The 27,590-nt window shown below is 34.2% G+C and overlaps 1 protein-coding gene across 4 annotated transcripts in view; it reads left to right on the top strand.

The window, feature by feature from the left end:
* Positions 1-6,578: 6,578 nt before the first annotated feature.
* LOC129220853 (protein lev-9-like) overlaps positions 6,579-27,590 on the top strand; it is a 37,345-nt gene continuing 16,333 nt past the window's right edge. For all 4 annotated transcript variants that reach the window (XM_054855311.1, XM_054855303.1, XM_054855295.1 and 1 more), the window contains exons 1-4: positions 6,579-6,738; positions 13,177-13,350; positions 20,014-20,166; positions 20,306-20,380. In XM_054855311.1, coding sequence (XP_054711286.1) covers positions 6,645-6,738; positions 13,177-13,350; positions 20,014-20,166; positions 20,306-20,380 — 496 coding nt within the window. In that variant the 5' untranslated portion in view covers positions 6,579-6,644. The remainder of the gene's footprint in view (positions 6,739-13,176; positions 13,351-20,013; positions 20,167-20,305; positions 20,381-27,590) is intronic.

The raw sequence follows: 27,590 nt of genomic DNA, 5'->3' as shown, positions 1-27,590 counted from the left end.
AACTCGGGCAATGATTTAGTTTTGTAAATCTTTATAATACAATACTCAAAGGGCTTTTAAAATTTAAGCTGCTTGATGTACAGAAGATTTACCGAACTATTCGCACTTAAGATTTTGGGATGTGAAGAAAGAAAGAGAACGAGAGAGAGAGAGAAAGAGAATTCTAGTTGTACTTTCATTTTTAGCTGTTGATCGGATTTACATATTGCGCACATAGAATGAAAAGCGGACTTCTCCAAGTAGATTATAAATAGAGATGTACCCCTTTCATTCTACTTGTGCAATATTTGGCCATTGTTGAAATGTAGCTTTGGAGTTTCTCATACTCTCTGAAAATATTTTGAGAAGTGAAATCAAATTGTGGTCGTCTGTTTATTTAGACAGAAGCAAAACAGATATGTGAAAACCTTAAAACAAGTTTTACTTGGGGGGTGGCGGGGGGGGGGGCTGGATTTTGAAAACTGGGAATTTTGATGGAAGGAAACTATTTTCAGAATGTGAAATGCAGTAGTTCTTGGAAATAAATACTTGGGGAAATTCACCTCAGAGTTTCAGTCATTTTGGAGAATTTTTCCAATTATAATAAACAAAAAATTCAAAAGAAAGATATTGATGTGGCTCTTACTGAATTCTTAAAAATCAGTTTTTAATGACATGTTTTACTGAATCTGTTTAAATTTTACTATTTTTAACTTGTTCCAACTACTGATTATTTATTGCTGAATTTTAAAATATTATCTTCCTTAAATTATTTTTCTGAAATTGTATAAATTTTCTTTAGAAATATCTATTTTATTTATCTTTTAATTTGTAGTTTGTAGTATCCCACTATTGTGGATAGCTTTTATTTTTAATTTTTAAAACAATTTTTTATTTTTTATTTATTTATTTATTTTTTCTTTGATCCGGATAAAATGGGATGGTTTTTTTCATAGTCAACACATTTCGAACAAAATGCAGATATTCGTTTTGTACTTACAAAAACCTGTGTACTGATGTCCTCTTTTCCGCCTCAGTAAATAAAAATTTAAAATATTAATGTAAATTTAAACAATTTAAAAATTGTGAAATTATTTTTGCACCATTCGGAAAAAAATAAACACAGAATTTCAAAATTCCACAAATCATATTTTATTTTCAGGTTTAAACCGAGCTCTGTTTCCATCCTTTATACATCTCTAACCTGTCGACCACGACTACGCAGTTTAATTTTCAAGTTATACCACTGAAGTTATACCACCTATTCAGAACAGGTAATTAATTATTCGATCCGGTAGCATACACGTCATTGATGGTCGAGGTCATGTGACCCCCACGATCACAGAGATCCCTGGCTTTTTACCTTAACAAGTCGAGCAGGTCGCAGGACTAGTGACGTCATACTATTAAAGTTGACGTGGTTGCCATCCTTTTGGAGACGAAAGTTTTGAGCGTTTTAATTTTTGTTTATTCATTTATTTTTTATTTTCATTATTTATTTAAAGTTATGTATCTACGTATTTATTTTAGTTCTGATTTTGAAGAAAATGAAGCTGTAGTTTATTTTTTTTAAGAAAAAAATTGCGCTTACATAATAATGTTTTCCTTCTCGAACGTACAAGAAATGGGGTTGTTTCCTTCAGTCAAAAGTAGTACTTTTTGTCACTGAAATTGATAGAATAAGCAAAAAAAAAAAATAAATAAATAAAAACATGAACCTGGAAAATACATTCGTTTTCCTAATAGTTATTTTTTAATTAATTTCTTAAAATGTCCGATTTTTCAAACAAGGCTTGGTCTTGATGACGTCACAAATGATCTCTTTGGTGCATCTTTCTACTGCGTTTCCACATTATGATAATCAAGAAGCGAATTAAAATTGCGTTCTACGCTTGCTATCAACGATATCGTTGCCAATACACGTGAGTAAGGATGCGAATTAAATATTTTGCTCTGTGAATGGCAACACTGAATGGCACTTCAACATTTGTAATGTCATCGGAAGAAGCGTAAACAATGAAAGTGCACCGAATTAAGTAATTTTTTAAACATTAAACTGAAACAAATTTTTTAAAAAATGGTCAGATCCCATATTTTTAAGCATGCTCTTTCAGAAAAAAATACTTTTAAAATTTTAGAAACGACCTCATTATAATCTATTTTTTAAAAATAGATGCATGTGGGTATGGATGTTTCTTGCTTATACGTAGTACCTTTTCCAAATGTAGGAAAGTTTGTTTGGTGCTGAAAAATTCACAGGGGGGGAGGGGAGGGGGGAGTTTAAAAATTAAAAGAAGTTTAAATTTGAATTTTTAGTCATAGATCTGCTTTTATCTACACGTTGGCAGGAAATTGTGCACATTTTATCTTTCTCTTTTGGTTAAGCTTGATTTTAAACATGCGTCTTTTGGCAAAACTTTTTCGATAGGACCGTGCAACACCAGGCAATGCAACTAGTAAACGATAAAAATTCATTCAGCTGAACCAATACTTTTTTTATTTACTGCATAATGTTAGGGTTCTCAGTTACTGAGTTTGTAACTGAGAACACTGATAATTTGTACCGCTCCTGTTCAATGAGGTTGGATAGAGGGGGGTCTTCAAGTGATTTTATTTTTCAATAAATTCCTAAAAAAGTAATTGTAGTAGGTCACGTTTGTTGACGTTATATGTAAGAAAAAGGGACGAGGTTTCGCTATCTGATTCAAAAAATTTTCGAAACTTTTGAATTATTTTTTTTCTTCTAAAAAAACGCAATTTCAGCCGATCTTCGATGAAATTAAATGCTTAGAATTCAAGAACGCTTACCAGAATTTTTTTTGAAATTGAAGTTCTAAAAATGAAATGTTAAAATACCCTTTCACCGGTAGATATCAGTCGATATATAACATGGAATATATTACGATATATATCCGATATTTATTTTGAAAATATCATGATATTTTGATATTTTAGATATTTATTTTTTTCAAAATGTATATTAATCATACAGTGCGGGTAAAAAAAAATTGCATCACCCTCGCATTTTCACAACAATGGGATATGTGAGAAGTTTTGGTCGACCAATTAACGATGAATGTATGTGAAATTCTGTAAAACTTATGAAATAAACATTTAACAGCAGGAATCTGATAATTGTTTACTTTATTTATGGAAATACATGACCAAAACTGTGTACAATGTGACACTACAATGTACAATGTGAAGTGCATCCACGTTGCCTAGTGGACGACGAAAAAGTAAGTAGAGGTTTTAATTGTAACACTCTTTCTGTTCGAAAATAAACAAAAGTAACATGGAAACGTTTGAATATCATAAAATAAAACCTAATATTTTGTTGATCCGCCTCTAGCTTTAATGACAGCTCTATATCTATGGGCATTGAACGGATGAGTGATTGAATGTATTCTTTACTGAGTTAATATGCCAGACACAAATTATTGGTTCCCGGAGTTTTGCAAGTGATGTTGGCTTATGTTTCTCTCTCATCACTTCTACGCCCATTCTATTCCAACAATTTTCAATCTGATTTGGATCGGGGCTGTTTCCGGGACAAGGCAAAATGCTGACCCCATGCTCATTTTTCCATTTCTGAACCAGTGTGTGAGTTTAGAGAAAAAAAATTACTTAACCCCGTGTCAATTTAGGTCTAATGGTACGATAAAGGTTTTTTAAATTGTTATTTACCAGTTTTGCCCTATGGCACGGAGCAGAATCATCCTGGAAAATGACGTTAGGAACTGAAGTAAAGTGATCCCGGACAGTAGGAAGCAATTTCTCCTCCAAAATGCCAATATACGCCTGAGCGTTTACTGTTCCTTGCACAAAGTGAAGCTCACCAACTCCTTGATCAGAAATACATCCCCAAATCATCTGGGATACGGGATGCTTGACTGTGTTGAATGTAGTCGAGATGATATTTCTCTCCTTTGCGGCGTCTGTGTGCTGTCCGTCGGACCCATGCAGATTGAATTTGGACTCGTCCGAACACACAACTGATTTCCATTGATCGACAGTCCACCCTTGGTGAGCTTTTGTCCAGTCTAGACGCTGTTTCTTCATTTTTTTTTTTTTTTTTTGGTAAACAATGGCTTCTTTCGGGGTCGACGTACCACCAAACCCGCACCACACAGTCGTTTTCGTACAGTAGACGTGGATGCGTGAATGCTCGATTCGTTTTCCCATTCTGTTCTAAGGTCTGTGGAAGATGATTGTCTGTTCCGAAGATTGAGTCGTATCAAATACCTGTCCTGAGCTGCATTGGATATTCGTGGACGACCATTGCCACTCTTTCTCAATGTGCTTCCGGTGCTCTTTAGCTTATTCAGTAGTCGAACAACAGTCGATTGCGAACAGTTTATTCTTTTTGCTATGGAACGTGACGACAATCCTTCTTCTTTGTCCAATGTAATGGCAACACTCTTCCTTTGTGGTGTCAGTTGAACGTATTTCGACATACTGCCACTCATTAGTCCAGGTCGTAAATGAATGCGTCGAACGTTCAACTGTTTTTTTTTTATACAGTTAGAAGGATGATGCAATCTTACGTCATTTACCGATGCCAGTTCGTATTATATGATGCAAGAACCGTTAAATATTTCATAATTACTTATAAATGTTAAAAATATTTGGATTTCGCGAGTGATGCAATTTTTTTACCACCACTGTTCTAATATTGTTCATTTATTATTAAAAATAACCAAAAAGCCATGTACTATATTTTTATGATGTATAATGCATCATTAATATAACAAAGTAATATAATATTCCTTTTTTACTTGTAGTTTATGTTCATAAAATTATTAGTAATTTAACGATTTTAATTCTTACTAGAAGTGCTTAATTAAATATTAAACATTGCTCAGAAAAAAAAGAAAGTTTCTCATATTTGTCCACCGACTAATGCATATTATTTATCTCTGAATCATATAACTGTAAAAGTAGCTAACAGAAGAAAAATGAGTAAAACAGCTAATGCTAAATTAACTCCATTAAAATTGATAGAAACGAAGAATGAAATGTTGAATAAAAATAATGAAAGAAACATTAATTTTAAGTCTACATATTGTAATTATAATATAAGAAAGTAAAGACTGATTTGAAGATGCACTTGCTATTTAGAAGACTTTAGTGTATGCTAATTGAAAATATCGGATATGTATCAAAATATCCGATAGTCAAAATATCAGATATTTTCGAACCCTGACCCTTTGTGACGTAAAAGGAAGTGATAAGGTTCGGGAACTCTCTCCAGCTTTGGATACATCTCTATCTGCTTTTGTTTGTTTTAAATTGAAATGCAATTTTAAAACCTTCCTCCAGTTTTCTTTCCCGAAAAGAGTTCACTATTTTGTTTGGAATGTCCACACACGAACAAACATATACAAAGTACGGGCATGTATGTCTAAATTAGGATACGTAGTATACGGTGAGCAATACAAATCAAACGCTTCCTCCTCTAAGAATTTCTGGATCTGCCCTTGCCATGAGGGCTGGGGAAGCGAGGGATTTTTTCTCCTTCATCAAGTCTTCCAGTATTTTATTTTTTTTAAATTATTTCAAGAGATATAATGCTTTCATCGATAGATTTATTTGTTTCAAACAAGAACCAGAACTGTATCTAAACTCTTTCATTAGTTCGAACAAAAAAAAAAGAGAGAAATCTAGTGGACGCTAAAACCATTATCCATGTCTTTTTGCATCCGCGAGGAGAAGTTTTGCAGAAAATCGTTCAAAATCATAGTTGGTTCGAAAGTTTCCGTCAAAAGAATTGTGACTAATATCAATTGTAGTGTATAAGTACGTAGCCCACCTCCCTCCAGTAACATTTCAGGTGGTGCTAGAAAACCTCAATAGCACCAGTCAGCACCTTTGCCTAGTACGACTAGCACTCCATCCTAAAACTATTGCATAGGCAGAGTGGGCGATGGCGCGTTCATCTCAAATGTACTGAGCACTCCCAAAACGAGAGCCCTCTAAATGAGATTTAAAAACCCTCTCAAATAACAACCTCTCCCTAAGAATTTCAATGTCAAAATCTGCCCCATGACCCCCCTTCCCCCCCCCCACGGCATAGGTTACTAGTAAAAAAAAAAGCACGACATGTGTAGAAACAGTTGCAGTCAGCGTACCTGATCCCTCATCCGTACCAACAACAGTTTCATTTATATGTGGTTGCATTTCTGAAAAGATTTTTAAATTCTGGTACCACAGTTTTCATTCTTAACCTTTTTGTCGCCATAGTTGACTTTCTAGTCTTTCTTATTAACTGCCTTGCCACTCTACTATCATTAAACATTATTGCCCCCCGCCCCCTCCTGAAATATTTTTCAATATAACCTATGATATACATGCATATTGCTTAATCTGCAAACATTATGTTGTTGTATCATATTGAACATCATAGTTCCCTTAAAAATACGTTACAAATTTCAAACTTATTATTACATCAAATATGTTTACAAGACAAACTTCCTGGGCGGAAGAGAAAAAATTTTATTGGGAAAAAAAGTGACCTTCAATCTATCAATTCTCTGTCCCAATCGTTGTGGCCCCTCATTACGTCACAGCTTTTGAAGTCGTTGCCTTAACATCCGGAATCTTAAGAGACAGGAAATAATGAAGAGAATTCGAGTAATTTTTAAGCGCGAAACAAACATTTGAAGATGTTGAATTTCTTTGCTATGGAGATAAAGGCAGGAATTTCATTTAATGTGTTAAAAATTGCAATTTTCTGTCGCTTAATCGTCCCAGCCGTATGTAAGTACATCATGACTTAACTTTTTAAAAAAATTTTGAGCTTTTCCTTTTCTCTTTCTAAAGAAATTTAGCAACTGATCTTGAACTAAATCTTGCTTACCCATCACACTATGTTTTCGATTTTTTTTTTTTATTTATTTTTAAAGGTGACTTGATCAAGAGCGTTCTTGTCTAGGTTACATCTTTGTAGGAGTTTTTAATTACCGAAGATATTAGTTCAAAACCGAATTATCACTTTCTCAGTTTTGATAGTGAAAACGTACTTGACCATTTGAAAGAGTAGAACTAATCGAAAGAATAAATTTTTCTGCATATGATGGAATTTGTTTCAAACCTTCAAGTTTCATAGAACTGAAACTATAGCCGTTTTTTAGAAAGTTTTTGATGCAATTCTAAAGCTTTTTTTTTCACGTGATCAGTAAAGATTTTATCGTTGCAGGCAAAGAGAGAAATCCATCGATATATAATAGTTATTATAGCTCGATGGGGAAAGTTAAAAGAATTAAAAATTTAACCTGTTGACATCTCTTGTTTGTCAATAAATAAAATACTTGTAATTGATTTTAGTAACCAAGGCTTTTAAAACGGTTTTCAATTTTTCCTCTTGATTCCGCACTTGCGACTAGCAAAACAGAGTAGTTGTTATTTTCTTTCGTTTTCTGCGTTTCTCGTGTGAAGTTTTTAGGGGCTGGTTGCGGGGTCTTTTTCCCTTCTTTCTTTGAGGGAGGGGAAGGGACTTATTCTAGAGGAATACTTCGTAGAACGTAAAAAGGATTGCATTCGAGAGGGCGGGAGCCCTGGGATGGAGAATGGTGATATGTGATATATTGAAACGGACGAAAAACATGAATGTGGAAAATTTTACCAAAAATATTAAATAACTTTTTAAAGCTATACTCAAAAACATTGACTCCGCTTTAGTTTAGAGGACATAACATGAGTGAATGAAAAAAATTCTACGTCTTTGGTAAAAGTAAAAAATCTTAGCAAAACCAAACATTTGAGTTAGAAGTAAGAGGGCAAAACTTCACGTAACTCTTCAAGACATCAAATGACGAGTCGCTTGAAAGTTATGCTTGGGTTAGTCTCAAGCAGTGGTGTTCCCATAGGGTATACTCCATATACGCCGCATACTCTCAAACATTTTTTTAGACATATAGCGTATGACCTCAAGCTTCAAAAAATTTCGTATTATCACATATTATGTAAATGATCGCATGCACAACTTGTGCATAATAAATTACTAGGAGTATATCCTCAGAAAAATTGATGGGAACATCACTGGTCTCAAAGATGTTTAATTCCAGTATTCGCTAGTTTAAAAGATATAATCCTTTTGTTTTGGGATTTCTTATCATTTTTAGCTAAAAAAAAACCGTTTAATTAACTGTTTTACGTGGCAAGTAACTGAATTTACTTGAAGTCTCCTCTGTTATTAAGCAGAGTAGGGGAATACTCTTAACTTTGTGTTTGCTTCTTTTATTTATTTATTTAGGCTTACCCTTTAGTTCACTGCTATTCTATCATTGCCTTAAAATGGCTAACTAACATGGTTCTTAATTATTCAATAGTCAAAATTTAAAAAGTAACAAAGTAGAAATGAATTTTGACACTCATTTTAATACAAGTATCGAATGTCAATGTATAAATTCAAGCATTTCAGTTAATGTTTTCCCAAAAAAAGGACAGTATCCAGATACTGTAGAAATAATCATAAAAGAAATTTTTCAACACTAGATAATCGTCTGGGTCTTTATTTATTTATTTATTATTGTCTATATTAGAAGCGATATCTATTTTTCCACTTCTACTGTAATAACTTAGGTCAGTGATTCTCAACCTGTGGTCGCGGACCACTATTGGATCGCGAGCAATTTTCATGATGCGGTCCGCCTACAGTTAGTGAAAATTAAGTTGACTAGTTGTTGTTCTAGATGCAATTAGATTCATTAAAGAAAACTTTTGTGGATTCTTTTCTTTTCACCTATTATAACTCTTTTGAAAATATTATTTCTATCGTATAGGGCTCGACCGATGGCATTTTTTGGCCGATGGGCCGATGCCGATTGTTGGCCGATTGTTCAAAGATGGCCGATTGTTTTCCTCCAAATGGCCGATTGCCGATGGCCGATGGCCGATGCTGTTGGCCGATGGCAAAAAAAAAAAAAATCTAACAAAAATTAATTGATAAGATTGTTAGGGATTTAAAGGATCATTATTGATTCATTTCACTTTACTTCCTTTCTACGAATAAGGAATTGTAATCCAAAAAAAATCAGATTTCAACCTAACTTTTTATTTTACGATCACCCAATTTAAACTTCACAAGTTTTTTCGGAGCATATGTACATGCATATGTACCTAAGAACATATAGATGACCGAAATATCCATTTTGAACGCCTCCTTAGTTAATTATCGCAAATTCTCTTCTGATGTCCTCATGCGTGTACTAACTTACGTCACTCAAAAACGTTATGAAATAGTAAGTTGAAAACTCATACGTACGTAGTATGATCTAAAAGTTCGAGGACAAGTTGTATAAAAATTTACCGTGAATAGTTCACATTACCGAAGTACATCTATCTACGAAATAGTCACCTTGAACGACCATGCACTTCTGCCAACGTTCGTATAGCTTTTAGAAGGACTCCTGGAAGACATTTATCGCACCCTCCTGTAAGGTCTCTTGCGCTGCTGTTTCAACTTCATCGTGGGGAAGAAGACGCCTTTCATGTTGAGGATGCACGGTTCGATTGGCCAATACTCTGATATGACAAACAAATAACATAACGTTTCGTCGGACTTAGCTCCGTGTGACTTTCACCTGTTCCCAGCAAAAAACATTTGCATGGACGCCGCTTTCTTCCGTCAGGAGAAGATAAAGCTGCATGACAGAAGGTAGCGAAAAATTGCTTCCAGGAGTGATTACAAGATTTATATTAACACTGGCAGAAGTACATAGTCCCTGAAGATGACCTTTTGAAGGTGGATGTGCTTCGGTAATGTGAACTATTTTGGGTAAGGTTTTGTACAGCTTGTCCCCCGAACTTTTGGATCGTACTACGTACAATCTGTATAGGGTGTAGTTATGCTTCTCCTTTTTTGACTGCTGTATGATGGAAGACAAAGAACAACAGCCAAAAAAAAAAAAAAAGAAGAAGAAAAAGGAATAAAAACAAAGAGTCTGTTTAATAACCAATTGACTTTTTTTCTTTAAATTGAACATATAACTAATATTTCAGTAATATTGTAACAATGTATGAATTTAGGTAAACTACACATAGTTAAAAAACATTAAATTATGTTGTTTAATCATTCAAAAAAAATTAAGAATAAAACTATGAAACCGTCAACAAATTACGTAATTAAAGTGGAAAGATTGCACGAAGACTTTTTTAGTCATCAAATTAAACAAAAAAAGGTAACAGATAAATTACAATATTAAATCATAATAGCAATATTTTTATACTTATTTAAAATTTATGAATAGAAAAGTTTGCATTTTTCGTAAAATGTATAACAGTGACAGCGGAAAAAAGAAATAGCCATGAAAATAGCGAGGTTCTTAAAACGCAGCTACAATAAACAAACTCAATATTTACACCAAGTTAATAACTGAATACATATACTACTTGATCTGATGTTTGCACACGTAATATTGAACAATTTGATTGTTTAATTTTTTATGAAGCACTGCAAACAAGTTCAAATTAAATTTTTCAATTTAACAATAATTCTCTGAAATTTAAAAAATTGCACAATAGAAATCCTTGAAACTTTTTTATAACATATTATTAAACATGTGATGAAAACGAAAAAAACTTATTCATTGATTTTATATAAATACATAAAAATAGTTACTTACAACAGAAAAAAAATCGATCGCTATTAATGATGCAAAAAAGATGGCGCATTACAAAATATAGGTGAAACAAGTATAAGAAATACGCAAAATGACATTTCTTGACCAAAATAAATAATCGCTAAATATTTAAAAAATGCTTGAAACGACGAGGATGGTTTAGGGGGGGTCTATTTCTGATTTTGGAGTAACTCATAACGTTAAACTTCTGCCCCAACTTCGGATTAATTTTTTTAGTACAGAACCGCTACCACCAACGCCTCGGAAGAGAGTTTCTGAATCTACTTCAGCACTTCTGAAGAAAAATGTCAAAAATCCCTTTATTTTCCAAATTATGTCACCATTCAAAACGTCTTTAATCAATTTCTTACATTAATGCTCTAAATTCTTCCTAAACAATAGATAAAGCTTGAAAAAACAAATCTCTAATTTTATGAATGGTGTTAGTTTTAAACAACTCAGAAGTACAACTAGAGATTAATTTCAGAAATTGAGGGAGTGGGAGGAGGGGCACGCAAGTGTTCTCGGAAATACAAAAAATAGTCTTAAAAAATAGAGTTCAAAATAATCATAAACATTGAGCAGAAAAATCCTTTTAAAACTTGCACCCGAGTTTGTTTTGACGTGCAGTGGCGGATTTAAAATATGGCAAATGTTGCAATTGCGCGAGAGGCTCCAGAACCATAGGGGCACCGTAGGAGTTACAAAAATGCTTCTGATGAATGTTTTACAACTTCTGTGATAGAGAAATAGGGCCCCAAAATGTATTTAGACGGGCCCCAAACTTGTAGCTCCGCCGAAGCGATACAGAAAAGACTGCATTACTGTTTTTCATATTACAAATATCGAAAAATTAAAAATTACCGTCGGTTCAACGGGAATCTAACAAAATGAAACAAAACCGGTTTCGCCATCTCATATTTGTTTCCATGGTCTCCAATTCTGCAATATATCACCAAATGATCGTCAGTCTGAGACGCTATATTAGTTTTGCATAATAGCCACAAAAAATCAGTTAATAGGCTTTTTAGAACACCCGATCGAAAACAAAAAGGGAAGTGCACAACTGGAATGTGCGCACATCCCACATGCGAGAATTTAGCCTTCTACAGCTTACCATTTTTGAGTTATGACTTATAAGAGATACATACGTACATCCAGCCGCAAGAAACAACGAAATAATTAACTTGTTTGGTACCTGAATGCAGTATTAAAAACTCTTTCAAGGGTGACTAAAATAGAAATTCATACTGAAATTTAGGTAAACAATTGTGTCTGAAAACAATAACTCCCTTTACTTTGTATAAAAAAGTAAAACAACAAAGGTCCTTTTTTTTCAAAAACATCGGCCAATTCCATCGGCTTTTCGATGTTTTTAAGGCCGATGGGCCGATGTTTCCTGCAAGTTAGCATCGGCCGCCGATGCCGGTGCCGATGGCTAAATTGTTGAACCATCGGCGCCGATGCATCGCTCGAGTCCTACTATCGTATGTGGTTCGCTTAAGACTCGGAAGGGTACCAAGTGATCAGCAGCAGTGAAAAAATTGAGAACCACTGACTAAGATAACGTCATTTTATTTTTAATACTTTAAAAGACAAGTGAAAAATAAACACAATTTTCAGTACAAAATATATTGAGCTTTAAATTGAAATTATTTAACAAAATTAACTATAAAGAGCTAATAAAAGAAGATTTTAGAAAATAACTTTAATAAGAAAAGTTTTTTTGTTGTTTTCACTATTTCATGGCTTTAGTTATTTTTCTTTTTTATTTTGTCGAGCGATACGGACAAATTTCCTTACATATTAAAACTTATAAAGTTGTTTTATTACATTTCAATTTTGCAACTAATGAATTGATATCTTAAGAATATGCTTTCTTTAACAAAATAAATATAAATATTGTGATCACAAGGATTTTTTGTTTAAAACATCAACAGGGGGGCCGCCTGGGGGATGGGGGGGGGGGGGGAGTCATGGCGCAGACTAGGCCATTGAAATTTTTAAGAGGTTCTTTTGGGGGTTTCTTTTTTTTTTACATTTTTTGGAGTGGCTTTTGATTGGGGGGGGGGGTGCGATATTTAGCAGGTTGCGCCCTTGCTCTTAGGGGGTGAGAACCCCTGACATCCATTATATGTTTTCATTGCTTCAACAGACTCGACCTGTTTAAACCAATTTAACCAAATAATGGTGGCCCCCCTTAGTGGAAATCTTCCATTTTGATACATAGAATGCAGTTTAATTTGGTATTGAGGCAAATTGATGCATTTTGGATTAACTTATGTATTTAAAAATAAAGAACTGTAACTCGAATTTTGAAGTTGGGTGTTTATTTTCAAATTAATCCTGTCTCTTTGCAGCATTTAACTTAAATACTTTTGAAGAAGATTTTGATAGATGTCTATTGACACCTTAATTGTTTTCCATATGCAGTTGATGGTTGAACAATTGGGAGTATTTGTCGTCCAGCCCCTCCCCCAGAGTTGCACCGAAAATTCCCCTCCGTTGTGCTTCACGAAATTTGTAAACGTTCGGTGTTGATATAACCAGCTGTTATACATTTATCTCCCTACAGTATTATGCCATCTGCCAGATTATCCCAAGCATGGGTATTATTCTCCTGACAAGTTAAGTTATTCCATGGGCGAAAGCATCACTTATTCCTGCAGTGACGGATACAATCTGCTGGGGAAGAGCACAAGAACTTGTGAAGCAACTGGCATGTGGAACGGCCGAACACCATTTTGTGGTAAGTGCTATTTTGTTGAAAAGTTTCATACCTACAATTCCTCTTCTGCTAACGGATTAACGTAATCCTATTCATATTAATTGATTAGGAGGTGACCAATGCTACGAGTAAAGAAAACACCAAATTATAGAAAAATTTTGAAAAAAAAATAGAACCGACTTCAAAATTGCTCTAAAAAGTGAAAAATAATTTTATTCTTTAAACACCATCGATAATGCTTTTAAACATAATTTTTGAAGTTGGCGCAAAAACAAAACGTAAAATCCAGTGTAACCATGCTTCGTTCATATTTTTTTTCAGAAAAGCATCCAAAGTTACGAACGAAACATTTATATCGCTATTCAAATATGCTGTCATCAATGCATAATGTATGTGATAGTGAAGAAACTGGTCCTGGTTAAATTTATAGTTGTATTTGAGTTATGGCTGTGAATGATTTTATCTATCGTTTTTGCGCCAACTTCAAAAATTATATTTAAAAGCATTATCGATGGTGTTTAAAGAATAAAATTATTTTTCACTTTTTAGAGCAATTTTAAAATCGGTTCTATTTTTTTTTTTTTTTCAAAATTTTTTTATTTCATTCTTTTTAGTGTAAATGTAGGTATTTCAGAAATAATAAGAAGTTACCATCACGATAATTCACATTTTTTCTTAAAAATGCTCCATACTAAAAAAAAAAACTATTGATACGCGTTAAACTTTAAGCGATTGGCACTAAAAACTTATCTTTGTTCCTCTCTGGAAATCATGCGTAGTTAATTTAATTATAACCATTTAAGTATTACGTTTTTCCTAACTAATTTACATTCCACAGCATCTAAGTTGCTCATGATGCAATTCTGTATTTTCTTACTTAGCCCCGATCATCTGTTATCGGCCTAGATGATAACGATAAAAATACTACAGAGTAGTTGAGTCAAACCTAATGCTTGCATTGTGAAGGCTAAGCAGATCCTAATCACTGCATCACCTCGCTTCCAGGTTAGGTTTACCCCTACTATGGAGCAATAGCACTGAAGAAAGGAAGATTTTGATAATTCACATAGGGTTACTATAAATCAGCAGGGTTACTAAAATAAAATTATTTACGCCAAAATTGAGACGACAGCGTCAGATTCCCCATTATCGAAATATCCCTTGAAGAAATTTGATGCTTGCTTCAGAGAAGCCTTCATTCAAAATTATCATTACAATTACTATTAATGTTATAGGGCACCAAAGTTTTATAACAATGAGTTTCCTATTGTCGCGTAGATGAAGAAAGCGAAGACGATGTGAAAGCCAAATGAAGCGAATACTCGTTAGTCTCAACTCGAGATCTTTATTCAGAACCACGAATGAACGTTACATCTCCTTATATACAACTTGAGAAAGTGCTGGAACATTCCAGACTTGGAAAGATACAGAAATTAATAGAAGATTCGAGAAAATACGGGAAACAGTAGAAACGAAATTTTAGTAAAATACACTTTGTCCTAGTCGGGATTTGAACCCGGGTTGCTCGTGTGGGAGGCGAGAATTCTATCACTGAGCCACCGTTGTCCACGGATGAAAAGTGCGAACTTCGCTACAAAATCATTTAATAGGGAAATTGCATAAAATTTACTGTTTTTTGCCCATAACTTTTTTTCTAAAGAACAAATATGGTCAAACGAAATAATGGGACCTAAGTTGAGCCATCCCCTATCCATTAAAAAAAGAATCATCAAAATCGGTTCACTAGGTGAGACGCTATGAGTGGACAAAAAAAAAAAAAAAACATACATACGGTATGAATTGATAACCGCCTCCTTTTTGAAGTCGGTTAAAAATTTTGGAGTCAGTTCAGGTTTAGGCAATACGGGTCACCAATCTCTTAAATCTTTAATATGGCAGAAACAGTGAATAATAAAAACGTCTTGATTTTCCCCTCTCACAGTCACCATTTTATGAACAATTGGATATGTAAATAAAGTGAAGTATACTGCTCGGCACTGTTATTAATTCGCTCATTTTTCTGTGCTCCTAATGATATTTATTGCAGAAGCCACACCACGCTAATTACGAAACGATATACTAGCCACCCCCCCCCTCTAAAGAATGAGTATTCCTTTAGAGGGGTGGGGGGGGGGGTGCAGTTTCAAAAAAGTGATTTTTTTCTTTTTTGTTTTAACTTGTAGTTAAGCATTTCAAAATATATTCCCGAAATAACAAGTCGTTTCGAGTAAAACTCTCAAGGTTATCAAGTACTATTTAGTCTCCGCTCCTAAAATTATAGCTCCGACGGCTGCCGAAGAATGCAACTGTTCTAACAGCTGCGGACGCACAGAATGTCAGTGCTGCTTGCTTGGGGTTGGTTAAATATAATATAGATAAATAATGAAAAAAGAAAAGGCTCGGGAAATCAAAGCTGCTACAGGAACTGTCTTCTATTTAGCTGGAATTAATGCCTTTTAGCTTCTAAAACTTTAAACACGCTTTTCTCAAAACAGTCTGTGTTCACTCCCATTTTAAAACCAATGGACCGTTCCATTTCAAATTTTGTACGTACATTCTGCATATAAAAAACCTTCCCCCCTTGGTTGAGTCGAGGTCTTTTTTTTTTTTTAATGCGTTTTTAACTAACAAAATAGCGGAATTTTTCGTGAAAAATAGCACTTTAACTTTCAAATGGCCGCCAAAAGGTTTAAAGTCAAGCAAAAAAGATCTGAAAACATAGGGTGGAGGATTAATTAATACTTTGACTAAATTCAAATAGAATTTGACTTCAGATAAATGTCAGTTGAGATGCAGTGAACGCCGCAAATCTTCAATCTCCAAAGGTGCTCTGGGAAAAGTTCTGTCACCGGCTTGTCTGTGCTCTCTTAAAAAATTCCAGCGATTTTAATTCAGACTGAGTAAATTTTCACTCCTTTCCAGCATTGAAAACGTACTTTCCTTATAGGAGTGAATTTCATTCCTTTTGCGGAGCGGTTATTTTCACTCCTTTTGGATAAGCTAATTTCACTCCCTTTTGATAAGTGTTTTTCACTCTTTTTTAAGACTAAATTAATATCCTAAATGAGTGGCTGCTTTCCGTTTTGGAAAGCCGCAATTTCACCCTTTTTTAGAATAAAATATGTAAAATCATTTCACTCTCATTTGGTGAAATTGTTTTTTAAACGTGTTTTCATGTGCTTATGCTGTGTATTTGAATTTATAACTGTTTTTTAAACTGGTATTTCATTTGAAAAAAAAATAGTTTTAAGTTGAAAAAATGAAAAAAAAAAACTGTTTTTAGTGTTTCCGAAGAGGATGCACAAAAACTGTATGGTAAGTACGAAGAATTTTCTTTTTTATTAAAACTTTAACTGGTAATATTTCTTGAACTACACGTATATCGTTACAAATCACCCACGTGCAATATTACGTACATTTCCGAATCTAAAGATTGAAATAAAATTAAAAAACCCACACAGTTACAAATAAATAGATTTAAAATTTTGAAACTCTATATTGATATTCTCGGTATGCCTTTTAACATTAATAATGTTTTAAAAGTTACATCAGTCCAAATTAATTTAAAAAGTCACTCATAAATTGTGACAAGATATGTTTGAATTCAATTTTGTTTCTTTGGGGCCATTCATTAATTAAATAAGGACAATTTTGACAATTTTTGACATTCCCTTCTCCCTATGTAAGGGTATGTAAAACTCCCCTCCCCCCATCTTACGTAAGATTCTTTTTTTTTTCTTCACAATAATAAAATAACAAATATTACATAACTTGGATTGTTCTTAAATCAACTATCATTATTTATTTATTATTTTTTTTAAAGATTTTTGAGTAAAGAAATGTTTACTGTAAGGAATCTAGACCGAATGTTTTTTCGACAAATAATTTTTGTATATGATGCGATAATAATTAAAAATAAGGCATGCAAAACACAGTGCGATTCTTTTATTATATTTTACACGTTTCATTCTTCGAAACACTAGTAAAACACAGCTCATCCTATAATGCATACTTTTACCTTCCTGAAGCAAATGAAATATAATATTTGCCAAACCACTCGACCACGGTTTCTAATATGAAATTTTCCACCCCCTCCCCCTCAGGACCCTTACTTAATTAATGAATGGCCCGTTACACATATGAATGAGTGTGTTATACAAAGTTTTTGATACTCTTTAAAGTTTATTATACACAAAAACAATACTTGATTAATTTAAAATATAAGCAGTAGTTGGAGCTCCGACCATCGGGAGCGGATTCGGTATCCGACCTATAGATTTGCGCATGGTCGGGTCTGTAACACCTGCCTAAAATATATATACAGTACACACACCAAAGATGGTAACGACTTTCAAATGTCATATTTCTGATTCGATGACCGAAACAAAATTGTTGATTAAAGTTTCATTAATTTGGAAGAAAAAGTTACAAAAAGTTCGCCGTAACATTGCACGTGGGTGATTTGTAACGATATACGAGTAGTTCAAGAAATATTAACAGTTACAAGTTTTAATAAAAAAGAAAATTCTGCGCACTTACCATGCAGATTTTGTGCATTTCCTTCAGAAACCTCATTGGGAAACAAATATTGTTTTAATGCATTAAATAAAGACATTTAGATAGCGACATTCACTTGGTATTCGCGACCAACGTTAGTTAAGCCGAACGTGGAGGTATAGAAGATTCTCCCTAAACAAAATCACGTGACAGAATCGAACCAATGAAAATGTTTTTGAGTCCTTCTTTTAAAGAATGTTTTTATTTTTCGCTCATCAAAAGGAGTCTTTCCGAATTTCACGCCAATAAAGAAAAGTTTTAGTCTTGGTTTTTTCGTAAAGCGTCTTTTTTCGATAAAGCTAGCACTCAGAAAGAATGAATGCACCCGAAATGGATTTCACTCTTTTTAAGAGTTATTTTTTCGTTCTTTTGAATTAAGAGTGTGGATATTTTTGATCAAAAATTTATAGAATATTCTTAAAGTCATACATAATAATGCACAAATGCACAAAAGGTATTAATTAATTTAATCAAATCATTTTCTAAAAAAAAAAATCGTAAAAAAGTGGATTTTTTGACGCTGAAAACCTATTCCCCCCCCCCCCCCTCTAAAGATAGCATGAATTGCTTCTGCACCACAGGCTAACATGCTCTTGCCTGTGAAAGATTATTTTTTTTTTAATTTTTAAACTACTTTTTCTTATTTCCGCTCGACGACATATGCTGCGTGTGTACTTTTTTACATTTTGACCAATTAAACGCGATTTTGGATATCGATTCCAGCTTTTGCCGTCCAACTTTCTTTTCCAACTAAATGTCCTAAACGATCCTGTGTTTGACGCCAGCACCAAAATGTACTAAATCAATTTAAAGATCAAGAAAATCTCGAAACTTCTTTGCAGGTCTGTCATTTAGGAAGGAGGGGGAGGGGGGAGGTCAGGAGGGGGTAATTTCTCTTTGTCTTTAAAAACAATCTGTATGCAAAAGTGGGGGAATGGTTTTTGTTCTTTTTCAACTTAAAATACATTGAGGGCATACCAAATTTTTAAAGAAGTCCATCAGGAAGTGGGGAGAATTGAATTGAAATAGTCCAATGAAATCGTTGAAAAAATATGAGGCAGAAATGTCGGGAAGAACTTCTGTTTTATAATCGACGTTTTAAAAACTAAGCAAAAACTGAAACAGATCAAGTGCTATAATTTTCAATAGATTTAAATACTACTGGGCAAGCACCGTTATACAAAGTTATTTGAAGTTAAATTAGACTTCCAATGATGGGAGATACTATTTTGATACTTGAAATTTGAGCACAATTTCAAATTTCGGGTGATTCTCGTTTCATTCCAGCAAGATCGGCAAAGGCAAAAAAATTAGTTTCCAGAATATATTGTCATTATGAACATATTATTGAACTCGCACCCGCAGGACCATAATGAAGTAGGAAATATGATGAAAGAACAAGTTTGAATTGAAAAGAGATTCCGAATGCAACTGCTTGCAGATCCCGGGAGTTGGTGAGTGATAGCGAGCAAATATTGATAGCTTCCTGGTACAGCGGATCTCAACCTTTTCATTACTGAGGACTACTTGGTACAATCCTAAGCGAACCTTATGAGACAGAAATAATATTTTCATAAGAATTATATCATACGAAATGAGATGATCCGGAAGTTTTCTTTAAAGAATTTATCACATCTAGAACAATGATATGGATCAATTTTCACTAGGGCTGTTGGCGGACCACATGAAAATTGTTTGCGAACCACAGGTTGAGAACCGCTGTTCTAGTGTAAAAAAAGACAAAGAAAGTCGTTACCAAATAATTTTCTCGCTGGTTGCGATTTTTTTTTTCGCATTTTCCCTAATTCTCTGCCGTTAACCATGAAACCTGATGATTGTTTATCAATTGTTACCTGACGAGGGTTGTTTATATTTTTCCTATACCGGGAATTCTAATCACTAGGACCACCAAGAAATTGCCGATTTCTTACTGTTTTCACTTTATGTTCGATTTGTGAAACGTACTTCCGTAATAATAAGGTTGGTATATATCTTATCTTAGTACCCGAGGTTAAAAATGAGTGGATACTCTATTTTTATCTCTTTGTTTACCCCCTCAAACTGCCTTTTCTATACGAGGAACGTTCGAACAATTTTTCTGAAACGTAGTTCACTTATTAATTTCAGATAAACCAACTCAGCTATCCATGCCCAGCTGGACCACCGACAAGATGGTAGACGGCAACAAAGACACCTGCCATCCCATAATACACGGAATGACCTTTACCTTGAAAAATGCTGGAATTGTACAAGCAATCCGCCTCCACATACCTGCTCAACGTATGTCTTGTTCAGTTGTTTTATGATCTTTCCATTAGCAATAAATAGTATGAGATAAGTTACTGTACACATTAACAAATATTTTCGATTAATTTTAAAATGCAGTGAATTATGTTTACGTTTTTTTTCTTTCTCTCAGCTGAGACAAAAATTACTGCGTTCACAATTCAAGATAGAGTTGTTAAAATCTGCAACGATTATGAAACAACAGCAAGTAAGTTTACTGCTTTTTTTTTTTTTTTTTGAAAAATTTAAGCTAGTTCGTAATTTGTAGCGTGTATAACCTGATCAGTCCTGACCAAGCACTGTCCAAGATGTGATTCTTGAAAAGAACATTTTGAAAATTCTTGAAAATGCAAATACGACACATTTTCTCTCTAACGGTGAAACATTAAGTGAGAGAAATGCAGGTCTTGCAGAGATATGCTACTCATTCGAGGCAGTTCAAAAAAGGGTATAATGGGCCATTCATTCATTTCGTAAGGATGGTTTCGGCAATTTTTGACCCCCCCCCCCACCATGTAAGGGTACGTAAGATTTTTCAAACCCCGCCCCCCTATTCTTACGTAAGATTCCATTTCGTTTTTCAAAATAATAAAATAACGAATCTTACATCACTGGAATCGTTATTAAATTCACTTATTATTAAATTTAACCTTTCTGCGTAAAATAATATTTACTAATTTACTAAAAAGTTGAAATCTAGAATGAATGTTTTTTCGATGTTTTTTCTAATAACGAGCTGATGTGTGCATCACATGACTTCCTTTTACTCCAATTTAATGTCATTTTCTCATTATTGGCAGTTTTAATATGATTCAATAGTTTACTCTCTAAATATCACCAACAGTGGCCAAATTGAAACCAGATTTAAAAAAAAAAAAATAAATCGCCAAATTTGTCGCCAAGTTAGCGACAAAACTTGGCGACCAAGTGTTCGCCAAATTATAACACCACGTGAGTTTACATCGAAATTAACAATGATTTCCCCCCAAAAAGGGGCAAAAGACCCCCTTTGAAGCATATGAATGCAACCAAAAAGAAAGGTGCACAACTAGAACCCACTAGGAGTCTATGTACCAAATTTCAACTTTCTAGGACATTCCGTTCTTGAGTTATGCGACATACATACACACATACGCACGTACATACAGACGTCACGAGAAAACTCGTTCTAATTAACTCGGGGGTCGTCAAAATGGATATTTCGGGTGTCTGCAGGTTCCTAAGCACATATCCACGTGTGGTCAGGTTGGAAAAAAACTCTATATTTATTCGGGGGTGAGCAAAATAGAAATTAAGGCCGATTTTTGGGTGAAAATTTTTTCGCGAATACAATACTTCCTTTTTTGCAAAAGGAAGTAAAAAGACTACTGTATATTTTCATAAACGGAAATATTTAATCTTAAAATTCATTTTTAAGAATTAAATAGCTGAAATTAATATCATATTTACAAAACAAAGGCAAGATAGAAAGTTTACATTGATAATCTGCGGCGAAAATATAAATTTTTTTGATCTCTATTCCATTCTTACTGATTCCGATGTGAAATGATCTCCAAGATCCACGCAATGATCCCTGTTTCGTACATCACCCGCCTCTTCCTGGAGACACCTTGCCCTTATGTTCCTTAGTTTTCGAGAATTTCAGAAAAGTGACTTTCGATTGGGGAGGGGGAGTAGAAGGTAAGGGAGACGAAAACTTTGAAAATAAAATCATTTGATGCAAGAACTTGGGAGGATTTTCTTTCTTAAAACATAAAAACATCATTAAACAATCGATTTTTGGAGTTCTTTTTCTCAATTTGTTTGCTTATTTTTTACTGTAAAAAACAGAGTATCAGCCGCACTTATGCAAAAGCCATATCCAATACTGTGTTCAGGTTTGAAAAAAGAAGAAAATCTATACATATAATAAAATAAGATGTTTGTGTGTGTGTGTGTGGCGTGCTTTCCGGGACAACTGTACGGCCTAGAAAGATGAAATTTGGTATACTGGTGCAGTTTTTGCTGAAGATGTGCACCTCGGGCTTCGATTTTTGATATTTTCAATAGAAAAAAAGTTATTTAATGTTTTATGCGTTTTTTTGCACTTTTTAGTACTTTTTACCTCACAGACCCCAAACCAATCGCACCACACAAATATTTTTTGCACTATAGTGTAGGAAATTTCATTTTAAATATGATGAATGAAAAATTTTTGAAGATAGAGCAATTTTTGTATTTTTTATAAATTTTTGAAAAAACCTTTATTTCGCATTTTTCTCTGGGTTTAGTTTTTTTTGAAGCCCATCCTGCAAAAAGTATTGAGCCCTCAATTCCAAAATTTTAGTTGATAATAGTAAAAACATTCCACCCCCTTCAGAAGAGAAAAGTTTTTAAAAATACGCAAAAGTTTTTTTTTTACAATTTTTTAAATGCAGAACACGACGCGACCTGTAAGCATTGCCGGCTGAGTTCCGCACTTCCTCATCACGTGACCTATCTGAAATCGTTTGCTTTCTCTTCACTTTCTTTTTTTTTTTTTTAAAACGTTCAGAGATTTCATATCTTTATTTTTCCAACTTTTTTTTTTCTGGACTGTTTGCTATATTTATTTTTGGTCAAATATTTTTGCGCATTTTAATTCACTAAAAGCGGTGATTTTTTTTTTTAATCTTTTGCAAGCGCTGCTTTTTGCACACTACAGGGAACATGGAGCCTTTTTTTTTTGGCGTGTAATTTTTAGTAAATAAATAAAGCCCGAGGTTTTTTGCATGATTTTGTAGAGATTGGTGGTTGTGTTTGATAGATAGAGAGATATTAAGTGGGCAAAAATTGTTTTTTTTTTTTTTTTTTTTTGCATAGAAAGGATTGTTAATTACTATCAGAGGTAGATATGCATGGCTCGTATAGATAGATAGTTAGAGAGAACGAAAGGTGGACAAATATAGAGGTGGATACAGTAGATGGACAGTAAGAAATAGAGAAACTTCAACGGGGGATCAATTCCCCCCCACCCACACACAAACATACACCATGACTTTGAAAAAACAATGCTTTCACATAAAAGTGGAAATGCTTTTTGTTACTTTCCGACAAAATTTGCATGAAGAGTATGATCTTTGTGCTTCCCCTCCCCCCTTAAAAATATGCCAAAGGACATAACGGGAGGTTGATCTAGAAAATACTTTATACAACACAAAATTTATTTAAGCAGCCGCCGATGGCGGCAACCTTGGCGTAAAAAGGCGAATGATAATATTGATGTATAGAGAAAAAGATTGATTAATACCATCGACAATTTTTTTTAAGCAACTGCCGAAAAAGTCAACATTGGCGTAAAAAAAGCGAATGATAATATTGATATGTAGAGAAAAACATTGATTAATACCGTCGCTAAATTGTGCAAGCAGCCGCCGAAGGCGGCAATCCTGGCGCAAAAGGCGAATTGCGTAAAAAGGCGGACCAGCTGGTCGCCGAAGGCGGCTAGTGTAAAATAAAATGAAAAATACCGAAAGCACCACAGCTTGACTATTAGTCACATCGCAAATCTACATTGAGAAACGTGTTTTATAAATCTACTAGCCACCTGCGGCGACCAGCTGGTCCGCCTTTTTACGCCAGGGGTGCCGCCTTCGGCGGCTGCTTAAATAAATTTCGTGGCGGTGTCAATCAATCTATATCTATCTATATCATTAATAATTTGAATAAAATATTTTCTAGATCTGTCTCCAGTTTCGTCGTTTGGAATATTTTTAAAGGAGGGGGAGGGGAGACACAAACGACGTACTCTTCATGCAAATTTGGTCGAAAAATAACAAAATGCACTTCCACTTTTATGTGAAAGCATTGTTTTTTCAAAGTCATTGTGTATGTGGGGGAGGGAGGGGGGCATTGACATCCAATGTGCATGCAGCCACCTACGGCGGCTGTTTGGCTAACTTTTCATTTACCTTTTTACTTCAAGTTTGCCGCCTTCGGCGGTTGTTTAAATAAATTTGGCAGCAGTATTAATCAATCCATCTCTATCTTTTTTTGTGCCATTCACATTTTTACGCCAAGATTGCCGCCTTCGGCGGCTATCTACCTTTACAATCTATCTCTACAATTTCTTATCCATCTCTATTTATTTTGACCTCCTCACCCATTTCCTAATAAAAACAAAGAACACTCAAAAAAAACCGCTTTTTTTATTTAAGTAGAGCAAAAAAAAAAAAAAGCTCAAATTCCCCGTAGTGTGCAAAAAGTAGCGTTTGACAAAGATAAAAAAAATCTCGCTCTTTTTATTGAATTAATGCGCACAACTATGAAATGTAACGTAATATAGATACAGCGGAAGGTCCAGCTTGGGGGGAGGGGATGGAAAAAGAAATAAATGCAATCCCTAAATAAAACAAAAAAAAAGGAAAGAAAAAAAGCAAGCGCTGCCGAAAAAACACGTGGTCATCACGTCAGAAAATGTAGAAGTAAGCTATATAGTAAAAAAAAAATATTAACATTGCTTGCGATTAAGACTCCATCGTAAATATCGAATCGAAACCCAAGTAGTGACGTCACAGGCATAAAAGATTGAAGAACGCTTTTTTCGACTGATGCGTGAAAGGACATGATGTGTTCAGCATTAAAAAAATTGTAAAAAAAAAACCTATTGCGTGTTTTTAAGAACTTTTTTCTTCTGAAGAGGGCGAAATGTTTTTACTATTACCAACTTAAATTTCAGAAATGAGGCTTTGATACTTCTCGCAGGATGATATTAGAAAAAAATTAAACCCAGAAAAACATGCAAATTGAAGGTTTTTTTCAAAAATTCATAAAAAATACAAAAATTGCTCTATCTTCAAAATCTTTTTGTTCATCATATTTAAAATTAAATTTCCGACACTATAGTACCAAAAATATTTGTCTGGCGCGACTGGTTCGGGGTCTGTGAGGTTAAAAGTACTAAAAAGTGCTAAAAATCACATAAAACATTAAATAACTTTTTTTCTAATTAAAATATCAAAAATCGAAGCCCGAGGTGCACAACTTCAGCAAAAACTACACCTGTATACCAAATTTCATCTTTCTAGGCCTTACCGTTTTCCCGGGATGCGCGCCACACACACACACACAAACATCTTATTTTATTATATGTATAGATATATAACAAGTTATTTAAAAAAAAAATCGTCGCCAAGTTGGCGAAAAAACTTGGCGACCAAAAGCTTGGCGATACGTCACCAAGTGTTTACCAAATTATAACACCACTTAAGTTTGCATTGATATTAACAATGATTTCCCCCCAAAAAGGTGCAAAAGACCCCCTTAGGAACATCCGAAAGCAACCAAAAGGGGAGGTGCACAACTAGACCCCACTACGAGTCTATGTACCAAATTTCAACTTTCTAGGACATACCATTTTTGAGTTATGCGAGATAAATACGCACATACGCACATACGCACATACGCACATACACACATACGCACATACATACAGACGTCACGAGAAAAGTCGTTGTAATTACCTCGGTGATGGTCAAAATGGATATTTCGCGTGTCTATACATTCTTAGGCACTTTTCCGCATGTGGTCGAATCGAAAAAAAAACTCAACATTCATTTGGGGGTGAGCAAAATGGAAATTAAGGGCGATTTTTGAGTGAAAATTTTTTCGCGAATACAATACTTCCTTTTTTGTAAAAGGAAGTAAAAAATAAAACATGCCATACATAGTGCGATTCTTATACTGTATTTTACACCAGGGCTTCCCAAACTTCATACCCAGCGGACCCCTTTAGTAGGACAAATATTTAGGGCGGACCCCCTTTAGAAGAGCCCTTCGGGGACTGTCCACAAAGTTCACCCTTTTTTCAACATGCTTGACCTCCTTCCTCATTTGTCACAAAGAGTCATACTTCACCTTATCCCATCCCCTCCCCTTGTCACATGTCACGCTGTTTCTCATAAGCATACAGTTATAAAAAGATATGTGATGCCCCTCTTGTTACCTCCTCCTTTCCCTGGTCACAAACTGAAAAAATATCTCAAACCCCCTCAACCCTCAAAGTGTGACACCATTTAGTCGATGTCCCCTTGATAGACGGTTTATAATGCTTACATTCATTTACAAATTCTGAAGTGCAAAAAAAAAATTAATTTGACATAAATCAATTGGTAATAAAACAATGAATATTCAAAAATGAATATCGAATTAATTACAAGAGTGAGGTTGGTTTAACTGACACAGTTGTACTATATTTGGTTTATTTTTTGACTTATGATGTCGAATACCTGGTTTAGAATCTAGACAGCTTCAGTATTTAGTTTTGCAGTCATCCTCGGAGACACTTTTTGAGCACGTTTTGAACACTTTTTGAACTCGGACACTTTTTACTTTTTTTTTTAGAATTATCTGAAGCACTTTTTGAAAAAGCTTTCAAAACATTTCTGAGAACACTTATTTAGTTCAGGAACTTTTACACTTTTGGAGACACATTTGAAAACAATTTTTGAACACTGATACATGTCTCCTCTTTTAGTACACTTTGTAGCAAAATTTTTCGGGGCACTTTTTACAACACTTTTGTACCACCCATTTACCAGTAGTTTTTGCCGTTACTTTTACAGTAATGTCGTGGAGAAGCTGTCAATTGCCGCCAGCAATGATGTCTTCGACCACGGAAGGCGATTCTTTTTCCTGGTACCAACCGACAGTGATTCATTGCAACAAAACTTCTAGAAGCATCATATTAATAGATTCTATTTATTGGTATTTAAAAAAAGATTTTGAAATTATGTTTGTAGGAAAGAGAGTAATGATCTCACAAGTGTGGCCAAATTAGATGTGGGCAATGTCGTTCTTTTTAATGATCATGATCCGTTCATCAGGAGATCGTTCATTCTTTTGATCCTTTCATTCAACTCGTTCATTCGAACGACTTCATTCATTTAAAAAAGTTGCAGGTGATCTCTCTGTGCGAAATACTCACGTACATTCGAAATGTGTCATTAAATCTGTAATATTCTTTGAAGGAAAAATAAATAAAAGTATCTAAAAGCAAAAAAATATGTCTATGAGAAATTAATCAAAAATATTTTATTGGGGGTCTGATGAAAAATGTTCAGATAAGCACAATTCAGCTGATTCATCGGGTGGACGCAGCATACCCTAAAAGGAACCTCACAGGTTTCGGGACGCATCACGAGTCAGCAAGTAAATAAGGCAAAAGCATTTCCTGAAATATTATAAAGCAAATATTGAAGTAAGTACAGAACTAATGTTCTTGGAAGCAATTCAGAATACAGTTTGAAAAAAGACATTAATTTAAAAAACATTAATGTAGTTCAGTCAATTTACTGTAAACTGGTTTCAAAACTCTTTTTTTTTCTTGTGAACATCTGCTTTTTATATAAAAACTTGCATAAGTTGTCGAAACTAATCTTTTCTGACCACAAAATAATCAT

The sequence above is a fragment of the Uloborus diversus genome, chromosome 1 (genome assembly GCF_026930045.1).
Source record: "Uloborus diversus isolate 005 chromosome 1, Udiv.v.3.1, whole genome shotgun sequence".
In the NCBI taxonomy this organism is placed as follows: Eukaryota; Metazoa; Arthropoda; class Arachnida; order Araneae; family Uloboridae; genus Uloborus; species Uloborus diversus.
The sequence above is the reverse complement of the archived record's forward strand: the minus strand, read 5'-3'. Positions and strand labels throughout refer to the sequence as shown.